Source organism: Oreochromis niloticus, linkage group LG19, assembly GCF_001858045.2.
Source record: "Oreochromis niloticus isolate F11D_XX linkage group LG19, O_niloticus_UMD_NMBU, whole genome shotgun sequence".
In the NCBI taxonomy this organism is placed as follows: Eukaryota; Metazoa; Chordata; class Actinopteri; order Cichliformes; family Cichlidae; genus Oreochromis; species Oreochromis niloticus.
Window position 1 is genome coordinate 18,292,866 of NC_031983.2, and position 11,718 is coordinate 18,304,583.

General features: G+C 39.4%; 5 gene segments (V, D, J or C); 2 read left to right on the forward strand and 3 right to left on the reverse strand.

Moving 5' to 3' along the window:
* Positions 1-1,643: 1,643 nt before the first annotated feature.
* On the reverse strand, positions 1,644-2,297 carry LOC109195809 (Ig kappa chain V region 4135-like). The segment is given in 2 exon segments: positions 1,644-1,978; positions 2,071-2,297. Coding segments are annotated over 2 exon segments (387 nt in total).
* On the forward strand, positions 2,121-3,488 carry LOC112843163 (Ig kappa-b4 chain C region-like). The segment is given in 2 exon segments: positions 2,121-2,157; positions 3,127-3,488. Coding segments are annotated over 2 exon segments (399 nt in total).
* A 497-nt stretch (positions 3,489-3,985) lies between these two features.
* On the reverse strand, positions 3,986-4,683 carry LOC102076078 (Ig kappa chain V region 3381-like). The segment is given in 2 exon segments: positions 3,986-4,367; positions 4,535-4,683. Coding segments are annotated over 2 exon segments (360 nt in total).
* A 3,838-nt stretch (positions 4,684-8,521) lies between these two features.
* On the reverse strand, positions 8,522-9,540 carry LOC112843188 (Ig kappa chain V region 4135-like). The segment is given in 2 exon segments: positions 8,522-9,082; positions 9,175-9,540. Coding segments are annotated over 2 exon segments (387 nt in total).
* Positions 9,541-9,718: 178 nt separating this feature from the next.
* Positions 9,719-11,211, forward strand: LOC109195907 (Ig kappa chain C region, B allele-like; the record flags this gene model as incomplete). The annotated part of the segment is given in 2 exon segments: positions 9,719-9,860; positions 10,802-11,211. Coding segments are annotated over 2 exon segments (462 nt in total), but the record flags the coding sequence as incomplete, so codon positions are not given.
* Positions 11,212-11,718: the final 507 nt, after the last annotated feature.

Consider the following 11,718-nt stretch of genomic DNA (forward strand, 5'->3'; position numbering starts at 1 on the left):
GCGGACCAAAAATACATATATCAATCACCTGGATCACCTGTTGAGAAAGAAAAAAAGAAAACAAGCAGAAGAAGACGAGAGCAATAGAATAAACAACATCATGATGATCTATGGGAATATAACAGTAAATACTAAATGTTAAACATTATTGTGCAGCACGTAAGATCGACAGCGCACAGTGTGCTTTAAGGTAGGAGCCAAAAAGGGTGTAGTTTGTGTGTCTGAGCACCCGTGTGTACACCTGTGAGCACGAACCCGCTTGTTTTTAAAAGGTTCCTACATGTAATGATCTGTTAGAGGGTGTGGGGAGCCACAGCCCCGTCCACCAGGGCATGAAGCAGGTATGGAGGAGATCAAAACTCCAGACATCCAGAGGCTGTCACCTCCCTAAGACCAGGATGTCTGGAGATCTTCAAGTCTACAATGAACCCTCTGTGAAGGTGCAATAAAACCTGGGGCCCACTTATGATAACATTCCACATGCATGCATACTGGTGACAGGAGTGATCTTGCTATACTAAAGTGATATGATTAAAATATGTGATTAATACATGAGAAAAGAAATCAGCAACCACAATATCAAATGATACAGACCCTAAATAGTGCCACTTCATTTTAAGTATTCTTAATAACTGAAAAGAAGAAAAGATATGCTTTAGCTTCCATCACTTGATATCAGCGTGTGCATGCTGGGTCAGAATACACTCCCATACAGTAGTAATCTCCTCCATCTGGAGCCTGAACTCTGTTTATATTTTTTTTTTCATAGTGCTATGGTGTCCTCCTCCTCTGGGCAGAGTCATCTTCATTATACCCAGGATCCTCACCTGGAGTTGATTAGGCCAGCTGTTTATAAGACCTCTCTGTGCACTCAGCAATGCTGCAGTTAAGTTTAAAGATGACCAGAGAGACATTATATGCCTTCAAATGCTTTCTTCTACAAAACCACTTAACTAACAAAAAAATGAGAACAATTCAAAATTTAATTGAAATTTTCATTGCATTCTGGCTAAACTTTTTTTTTAAGACTATTTATTTATAAGTTTTGGAGGGAGGTGGAGAAACCTCAGATCCATTTTCAGTGTTTATTCTAAGCTGAAATAACAGATGGTAAATGGTCTGTATTTGTATAGCGCTTTTACTAGTCCCTAAGGACCCCAAAGCGTTTCACACATCCAGTCATACACACATTCACACACTGGTGATGGCAAGCTACATTGTAGCCACAGCTGCCCTGGGGCGCACTGACAGAGGCGAGGCTGCCGGACACTGGCGCCACTGGGCCCTCTGACCACCACCAGTAGGCAACGGGTGAAGTGTCCTGCCCAAGGACACAATGACCGAGACTGTCGAAGCCGGGGCTCGAACCGGCAACCTTCCAATTACAAGATTACAATGTAGCATGAACAGAAAGTGACCTGATTGTAGCAGATAGTTTTTAAATCCTTACTTCTAAAAGCCCCCAATAGACATGAAGTATTTGAAATAATTTCTGTATTTAGTGCTTGATGAGGTTACTGTCAGCTCTGTGTTCACTGGTCTGTGTCAGAGTTTCTTCTATTAAAACAGCTGCAGTCAATTCCTGCTGTAACAACTCAGTGACTCTGCAGTCTGTCTGAAGGAGGTTTTTGTATGACGACAAATCACTGTGTGAACACTCCAGCACTGTTTATTTCATGGACACTCTGACAGTAGTAAACTGCTGCATCTTCAGCCTGAACTCCACTGATGGTCATAGAGAAGTCAGAGCTGCTTCCACTTCCACTAAATCGAGATGGTGTTCCTGACTGAAGCGTTTTTGCATATCTTATTAGGAGCTTTGGAGCCTGTCCAGACTTCTGCTGATACCAGTACATAGCATCATCACCATCATCAAATCTGAAAACAGCTTGGCTGGTCCTACAGGTCAGAGTGACAGTGGATCCAGGAGTAAATGTCACTACTGGAGGTTGAGTCACAGTCACCTGACCGCTGCATCCTGCAGACAAAAACAAATCATTCATTTATCAGCAGAAATCAATGAGAGAAAAAGCAGCACATCATGTTTGAAATGTTGCTGAGTGAATGAACCTGTAAAACAGCAGCAGGTCAGCGTCCAGATGAGGATGGTGATGAGAGTCATGGTGGTTGTGCTTTCTGCTGTGTTGACTGACAGATGTGAGTCCTGCAGTGTTGAACTCACAGGACTATAAACCTTCTCAGTTCTCTGGAGGATCAGCTGATGATGCAAAGCCTCCTCTCTATGGAAATGATTTCTCTGCTCTCAACACACTGAAGGAAAAGAGGGGACACAAAGTAAGAAGAAAAATTGTTTGGATTAATACTATTATACATTAAACTTGAATTATACCACTGACTTTTATGGAATAGAGTAAAATATAAAGAAAATATAATTCAGCATTTAAATATCTGGATCAGCACTTTGGTTGGTAAGCTTACTTCATACTTTTGGTAACAGACATTACACCTCTATTGTTGTTCTTATTGCCAAAATCTCATAATTCATGTTTTAGAAGCATTTTACAGTTCCTTTGCTTTTCTTTTTTTTTTTGTTAATATAGTTTTATTTATATACATGTGTGTGCTTTTGTCTTACAATTGGTAATAGTTCAAATAAAATTCTGAAAATATTTTAAAAATATCAACAAATTTAAGTAATTTTTCTTAAATCGTGCTTTGGATTTAATGAGGTCTAAACTGTGATGATTTACTTGAGAAAGAGTTCATTTTCAGCAGTTAAACACTTGTTCAGAGTGCAGGAGGTTTTTGTACGACCATTTAATGAGTTTGTATCACTGTGGTGGACTTTTGGTGGAGGAACCAAACTCATCGTTGGATGTAAGTACCAAAAGCTTTTACTTTGTGCAATACATAGTAGCTCTTTAAAAGAAATTTGCTGAACAGAACATTGCTAAAATTAAGCGATTATTAATAGTTAATCATTTTTCATTTTTCAGTTATTATTAAACTTCACTCAATATACATTCAGTCATTCAGTCTCAGTCAGTTGCTGAAAACAATACTCAGTATTCTTTTTGTTATTATTTGTTCTTCTATAATTATTTTCCAGTTAAATATTTTTTTTTTATCAACAATTACTGTCACTTTTTCAGATGTGTTTACCAGGTTTCATTCCTTTCTTCTTTATCTTCTTCCCCCTCTTCTCCACCTTTTCTCCTCCAGTGGGTGTGGTGAGGCCCACTCTGACCGTGCTCCCACACCAGAGCAGTGGCACTCTGGTGTGTCTGGCCACCGGGGGTTTCCCATCAAATTGGAAGCTGGGCTGGAAGGTGGGGGGCACCAGCACATCCTCAGGGTTGTCAAACAGCTTGGAGGCCCAGGGTACAGACGGTCGCTACAGCTGGAGCAGCACCCTGAGCCTCTCTGCAGATGAGTGGAGCAAGGCGGGCTCAGTGAGCTGTGAGGCCAGTCTGAGTGGACAGAGCCCTGTCACTCAAACCCTGGACCCTGACCAGTGCTTAGACTAGAGCTTCAGCAACACTTCCTGTCTGCATATAATGTGTTTTATATTTTGATGAAGCTACATGTCTCCTCTGTTGCGATATTCTGCACATGTTTGACTCTCTATTAATCTAAATGCAGAATTTATCAGTTATTCATATTATATTGTGCTTTAAAACCATGCTGTAAGAAAGAGAAAACAAGTCTGGATCACAAAATAAAATCGCAGTTTATGAAAAATTGCTTTTGTGTTATCGTTTTTCCATTACTTTGCATATAAATAGTTGATCAAACTTCCATATTTCTCATAGATATATATACATTTTTGAAGTGCAGTAAGTTTTTTTTTATTTTACGTGAGTAAATATAGATACAGAAATATTACTTTATACATATTAGTTTCTATCAGGGCACCTAACGGACCTGCACATGATTTTTTTTTATTTTGCACATATTTGTTCAGACTTATTTAAGTTTTGTTTAGATTCATTGTGTTTTTGCTTTTGTGGCGGTGAGTTGATCAGTTATTGCAGTCTGTCACTCTGCACCTGCAGCCTTCTGCCAGACTGAAGGAGGTTTTTGTACAGCTCTAAATCACTGTGTAAACACTCCACCACCATGATCACCCAGACAGTAATAATCTCCAGCATCTTCAGCCTGAAACCCACTGATGGTTAAAGTGTACTGAGAACCAGATCTACTGCCACTGAATCGAGACGGAGTTCCTGAGAAGCGACTTGATGCTCTGTATATAAGTAGTTTGGGAGGCTGTCCAGGTCTCTGAAGGTACCAACTGAGATCAGCACCAATATTTGAACTTCCTGTGGCGCTGATGGTCACAGTCCCACCAAGACTGACAGACTTGGCTTCATCAGTCTGAGTCAGAAAATTATTGGCAAATGACTCTGAAATGAAAAAATAAAAAAATAAAAACCTTTCTTGTTTTCAAAAAAATCATGTATCATGAAGACAGTTTAAACTTCAGAATGAATGTACACATAAAACGAGCCAAGTAAATTTCACCAAACAACATTCTCCTGAAATATTATTATTAGTTTTTTGAATCTCTCACCCTGACTCAGAAAGCCTAACAAAAGAACCACCAACATTGGAAACACCATCCTGACTCAGTTTTCAGTGGAAGTGCCTGAGAGCATGTGTGACAGCAGAACTTAAACTGTGAGGAGCAGTGATGCATGAAAGTGTGCAAAACACACTGTAGGAGGAAACCACCCACCTCTCCCAATGAAACAGAAAACACAGAGGTCATGTGAGGAGAGGATCATTCAACCTTTTCATTATATTTGTCTCATTAACAGATGCATGGTTCCCCTACTGTCATACATCTGACACTAAAGACACTGATTGATTTTCATTATTCTGACAAACTGGATCAACATTTATTTTGAAAAACAGAAACATATGAATAAACTGTTTAAAGACATGAATAGCAAGCTGGTCTGACATTATTTCATTCTCTGAATAGTTCAGTCCTGTACAGCTCTTTAAAGCACTGAGAAGAAGGGTATGTACTCCATGGTAAAAACCATAACTCAGGTATTTGATATTTTGAACCATGTAGGCTACAGATGAACCATATCTTTTGTAAAACAAGAAAATCTAATCTTCTTCCAGTGTTGGGACTAACGCGTTATTAAGTAACGCGTTACAGTAACTACGTTATTATTGTGGTAACGAGCACGGTAACTAGTTATTATGCCAAAACCAGGAACGCGTTACTCGTTACTGGGATTTAGATAGGCTCGTTACTCGTTACTTCGTGTGGTGGATATCGCGGAGCTTCCACAGATTCAATAACATTAGCAAGTGGTGGAGGCCAGCAGGTGGATGAAGGAAAAGGGAGGCAAGAGGAGAGACCCGAAGCGGCCGCCGGTCCGCGTGTCAGGTGAACTGAACTTCAGGTAAGAAGTTATGACCTGCAGTCTATCGGAGTCAGATATAAACCAAGTTTAGGTGGAGTTTATTTTCGGTATGCTGACATTTTCGTACTGCGTGCTAGCTAGCATGACGGAGTTTCTATACAGCTGGGTGGGTGCTATGTTACTGATGTTGAACTTTATTTTGTTCATATGGTTAATTATTAGAGTTGCCAACCGTCCCCTAAAAAACAGAATCGTCTGGTATTCAGAGAAAATATTACGCGTTTCGTACTGAGGTGAAAAGGAACACAGTTTGTCCCGGACTTCAGCTACAATGAAAAAGACACAAAGCTGAAGCTGCACAGCTGCCTCTTCTTCTCTCATTCTCTCCTCTCCCGTTTCTACTTCAATCACGAAACTGATCAATGATCAGCTGATCGGCTTTTCTCTCTTGTTTATTTATCGCCCACTTTGCGCCAGAAAGAGGAAACCAGCGGATGTCGCGTTAAACAACAGCAGCACGTTTAAGCTTGATCAGCTGTTGTTAGAATTTATTTAATATTAATTTCTAGTATCAGCTGATGTTTGCTGGAGCCACAGCTGTAAAGCTGCTGGTCATGATATCGGTTTAGTTATCTGGTGAGAGGAAAACATGAAGATGAAACCAGATGTCCTTACTGAATCATTAGAGCTGAACAGCTGATGTAGAAACAGGTTTACCTTTTAGGTGACATGAATGAGTTGAAGGGAAGTTATGAGCTGTTTCTGAGAGACAAATAACACCAGGATCATTTTCTAAGTAGCTGACAGCTGGTAACTGTGCAGGGGCGGGTCTAGCAAAGTGATGTCAGGGGGCCAGGTAGGGCATTAACAGGGAAAGGGGGGGACAAAGAAATACTTTTCTTTATTATTCTCATTTAAAATGTCTCGCTTTTAAAAAAAATAATTATCTGAGTCTTACAACAAACAATTGATAGATTGATACATATATACCATCAGAACAGTGTACATCACTGTCACAACAGTGTTTATTTTTATTCAAAGGCTTTATGATTTTTCCTATAATGGTGGGCCGGTCTCTAGTCAAAATGCCCGGGACGATTTTTTTGTCCCAGTCCAGCCCTGGATGCAGCTCATCTGCAGTCTGGTGTTACCTACATCTTCCTATTCAGAAGGCAGAATTTCCAAGTTCTGAGTACAATCAAAAGCACCATGACTGCAGTTTTTCTGTTGGATGTAAAAAGCAGGCTAGAATCATGGCGGCGGTCAACGACGGTCCAGGCGTGGGATTTCTCTCGTGGAAATGTGCACATTATTTTTTCCTTTCTATTGGTAGGTGGCACAGTGCACTTGTGGCAAGTAAGCAAGCTAGAAGACTGGCAATCTGGCTGGGTATCCAGTTACGGAAGCAACACATTAACAAGAGAATTCTGAGTAAAACCAAAGTTACTTTCCCTAGTAACTAGTTACTTTGAAAGTAACGAGTAACTTGAAGTAACTGAGTTACTTTTTTAGAGAAGTAACTAGTAATGTAACTAAGTTACTAATTTAAAGTAACTTACCCAACACTGCCAATCAGTGCAGTCAAAACAGTCCTGCAGTTCCTGCTTTGCTGCGTTAGTCCACTTCTTCACAGTTTTGACTACAGGCTTGGCACATTTGAGTTTTTGCCTATAAACTGGAATAAGATGGACCATGCAGTGATCAGAATGTCCCAAAGCTGCCCGGGGCACAGAGCGATAGGCATCTTTTAGAGTGGTGTAACAGTGATCCAGTATGATCTTGTCCCTGGTGGGGCAGTCTATATGCTGTCTGTATTTAGGGAATTCGTGGTTGAGGTTTGCTCTGTTAAAATTCCCAAGGATAATTGTAAAGGAATCCGGGAATTTCCTTTCCAGGGTGGTGATCTGGTCAGCCAGCTCACACAGTGCGTTGTTTGCGTTGGCCTGAGGAGGGATGTAAACTCCGACCAGCATGAAGGAAGAAAACTCCCGCGGTGAATAAAACGGTTTACAATTGATGAAAAAACTTTCCAAGTGTGGGCTGCAGTGTTTCTGTAACACTGTGACATCAGTACACCAACCTTCATTAATGTAGAAGCAGACTCCACCACCTTTTGTTTTCCCTGAGAGCTCCGTTTCGCGGTCCGCCCGGTGAAGTTGGAAGCCCGGCAGATTTAAGACAGCGTCTGGGACTCACTCACTGAGCCAGGTTTCAGTGAAGCAGAGGGCAGCAGAGCGTGCTAAGTCCTTGTTAGTTCGGTTTAAGAGCAGTAATTCATCGACTTTGTTTGGAAGAGAGTGGAGATTCGTGAGGTGAATGGAGGGGAGTGCCGTGCGGAATCCTCGCCGACGTAGTTTCACCAGCGCACCAGCACGAGTCCCCCGTCTACATCTCCTCCAGGAGCCACAGAGAGCTGCTGCGCCTCCAACTAAAATCTCCAAAAAACTTTCCGGGTTTGTGAAAAATGGATAAGAACTATAGTGAGACGACTGCCTGATGTTTAGCAGTTCATCTCTGGAGAAAGTGATTATGCATTATAACATTTTTAAGAAAGTTTCAGTCACAACCAGCAGCTGAACTGAGTGTAATCAGAGTACATTTTTTTGAAATTGCAGCTCATTTCAACCAGATCGATACATATATATAACACAAACTACTTCTCTGTCATTTGACACAGAATTAGTTTGAAGATGAGATTAAAATTTCTTTTCTAAGGCAAAGGCTGCTTAGCAAGCATAATTTGAGTAACTAGAAATGCAAAGCTTATATGTAGGGTTCTAATTATATTATAATTATATTATTATTATTTTTCAATCAGTTTTTAAATAAGATATTGGATAGTTTGCAGTGTTGTGCTTCAGTTCAAACAGATCAATTTTGTTGGCCTAGTGTAGGACAGTTTGTGCTAACCTTGGTCACCGCTAGGTTTGGTCCTGCATAACACCAGAGACATTAAAAGAGAGAGACATGGAACTGATTTGAAATACAGGCGAACACACATCTGTTGTTGTGAAACAGAACAGGTACATATAACGTGTAAGCTGATCCTTTTCTCATTCACCTTTATTTAGAAAAAAAACAAAACAATTTTTTTCCATAAAAGCAACTAGCTTTTTTTCTGTTTCCTCGTGGGAAAGAAAAGCAGGAACATGCCAAAGCATCCTGTGAAAGCTCTTAATGATCTGAAAAACTAAAGCTAAAATAATAAATAAAAATGCTCCCCAAAATATATCTTATATACAGATGTAAATCTGTATTTAGTGCTTGGTGAGGTTACTGTCAGCTCTGTGTTCAGTGGTCTGTGTCAGAGTCTCTTCTTTTTCAGCAGCTGAAGTCAGTTCCTGCTGTAACAGCTCAGTGTCTCTGTAGTGTGACTGAGGGAGGTTTTTGTATGACTACAAATCACTGTGTGAACACATTAGCACTGTTTATGAAGTGGTAACTCTGACAGTAGTAAACTGCTGCATCTTCAGCCTGAACTCCACTGATGGTCATAGAGAAGTCAGAGCTGCTTCCACTGCCATTAAATCGAGATGGCGTTCCTGACTCAAGCATTTTTGCATATTTTATTAGGCGCTTTGGAGTCTGTCCAGATTTCTGTTGATACCAGGACATAGCATCATCACCATCAGAATCTCTGTAAACAGCTGGGTTGGTCCTACAGGTCAGAGTGACAGTGTTTCCAGGAGTAAATGTCACTACTGGAGGTTGAGTCACAGTCACCTGACTGCTGCATCCTGCAGACAGAAACAAATCATTCATTTATCAGCAGAAATCAATGAGAGAAAAAGCAGCACATCATGTTTGAAATGTTGCTGAGTGAATGAACCTGTAAAACAGCAGCAGGTCAGCGTCCAGATGAGGATGGTGATGAGAGTCATGGTGGTTGTGCTTTCTGCTGTGTTGACTGACAGATGTGAGTCCTGCAGTGTTGAACTGACAGGACTATAAACCTTCTCAGTTCTCTGGAGGATCAGCTGATGATGCAAAGCCTCCTCTCTATGGAAATGATTTCTCTGCTCTCAACACACTGAAGGAAACAAGGGACACACAACAAAACAATGTGAGAAGGAATACTTTTGATATCTAAGTGAATTATTATGATATAATTATAATTCTAACAGAATACAGACAAATAGTCCAGGAAAGATGAGAGCAGTTTTTTAACATCTGGATTAAAATGCCACAGTTGTTGGTAAGTATATATTTTACTTTCTTGGATCAACCAGCAGAAGGAAAATGATGAAAATGATCATAAATTATTTAATGTTTCTATATCTATATCTTTATATATATATATATATATATATATATATATATATATATATATATATATATATGTATATATATATATAAATGCTTTTGCCTTGTAAACTGTGAAGTTTACTGGAGAAAAGAGCTCATTTTCAGTGGTTAGATGTTTGATCAGAGTGTGGGAGGTTTTTGTACGGCCACTTAATGAGTTTGTATCACTGTGGTACACTTTTGGTGGAGGAACCAAACTCATCATTCACTGTAAGTATCTAAATCTCCTCATTACTACAAAATATTATATTATTACTATTTTAAATATGTCATCAGAATGTTTTTTAAAAAGATTTTATTCTGGGTGTTTTACATTGATGTGATTGGGTTTGGTCATAGAGGCTGATATTGAAAACTTCAGAAAACTATCAGAAGTTTTTAAATATATAATACAGTATTATCATATAAGTATACAGTATATCATGTTTATATATCAAGTTTATATAGTAGAGAAATTTGAAATAATATATTGAGTTAATCTGCTTTAAGCAAGGGTTGTTTTGTTTGCATTTACTTTTTTCACAAAATCTGAGACTGAAAATATAGCAAAAGGAATCTATGATTTTATTTATTTATACAAACAGTCAGCAGGACTTTACAAAGATTTTAATTGAGTGTAAAAACACAATTTAATTAATGTGTTATGTTCTCCTATTTATTACCTCCTCTCCTCAGTCTGATCACAGTATCATGCACACAGTTAATCCACAATGCTGTTAATCTCTGTCATGTATCATAACTGTGTAATACTTAGGTGTTGCTGAAAATATGATATGAGGAATTTCACTGAAATGTTTGACACCATGTTGGATATAACATTTTATGCTGTTGACTAAATGAATTAGTTTTCGCACAGATGCACTTTAACGGTTGACTTTACAGTTCGTTAGTCTGATGTGATGAAAAGGAAGTGAAACAAACTGATGACAAACTTTAACGTTTCCTGTACACATTTCAATTTTATTATTCTTTGTCAAAGCCTAATATCCTCCAATTTCTTAGTTTCTCTGCTCCGTTTTATCACAATATCATCATACAGTTAATCCACAGGCCTGTTAATCTCTGTCATGTATCATAACTGTGTCATGTCAGCTATCTGTCCTACAGTAGAAGTTAATCTGTTCCTTGTGTGTCTGTGATCTTCCCTCCAGCTGGCCCCATGGTCAGACCCTCAGTCTCTCTGCTTCAACCCTCCTCTGAGAAGCTCTCTGGAGGCCCAGTCACACTGGCCTGCCTTTTGGCCAGCTACTCTCCTCAGGGAGTTGAAGTGAGATGGGAGGTAGATGGCACAGAGGTGGCAGAGGGGGTCCTGAACAGCTTAGAAGAAGAGAAGAGTAGTCGCTACAGCAGCAGCAGCACCCTGATGCTGAGCCAAGAGAACTGGATGAACGCAGAGGTGTTCTCCTGCAGGGTGAACCATCATGACCACCGGCAGGCCAAGTCCTTCCGCAAGAACCGGTGTGAGGGCTAGAGGGGCTGCTGAAGTCCAGGACAGGAGCTTAGTGTGGGGAAGCAGGAGATACATCCCTGCTGCTCTGATCAATATGAGTTTGAAAGTTTGCAGATGAAATTATTTGATAACAACAACTTACACAGTGACATGTGTAGCAGCTGGATGTGAGTGTGCCTATAACTGCCATATTAATATTTTTGCCAATAAAGCTTGCAGTGATCCATATTATTAAGTATTTTTGTCTTATTTTTAAATATAGTGGCTCGATAATTAGAGCATATGGTACATTAACCTGTGTGACTAACACACGAAAAATCAATTCATGTATCTCCAAATCTTAGTCTTACTGAACTCTTCAGTTTAAATTAAAACTACCAAGAGATCCAGACAATTAGAAATACCCAATTACTCTGAATGTTTTATGTTGCATTATAACATTTTTAAGAAAGTTTCAGTCACAATCAGCAACTTAATTAATGAGTAATTAAATCTAGGTTCTCACTTTAGAAGTAAATTGAGTGTAATCAGAGTACATTTTTCTTTAAATTGCAGCTCATTTCAAATTCAAAGTTTCAGCCAGATCCATATATATAACACAAACTACGTCTGTGTCAT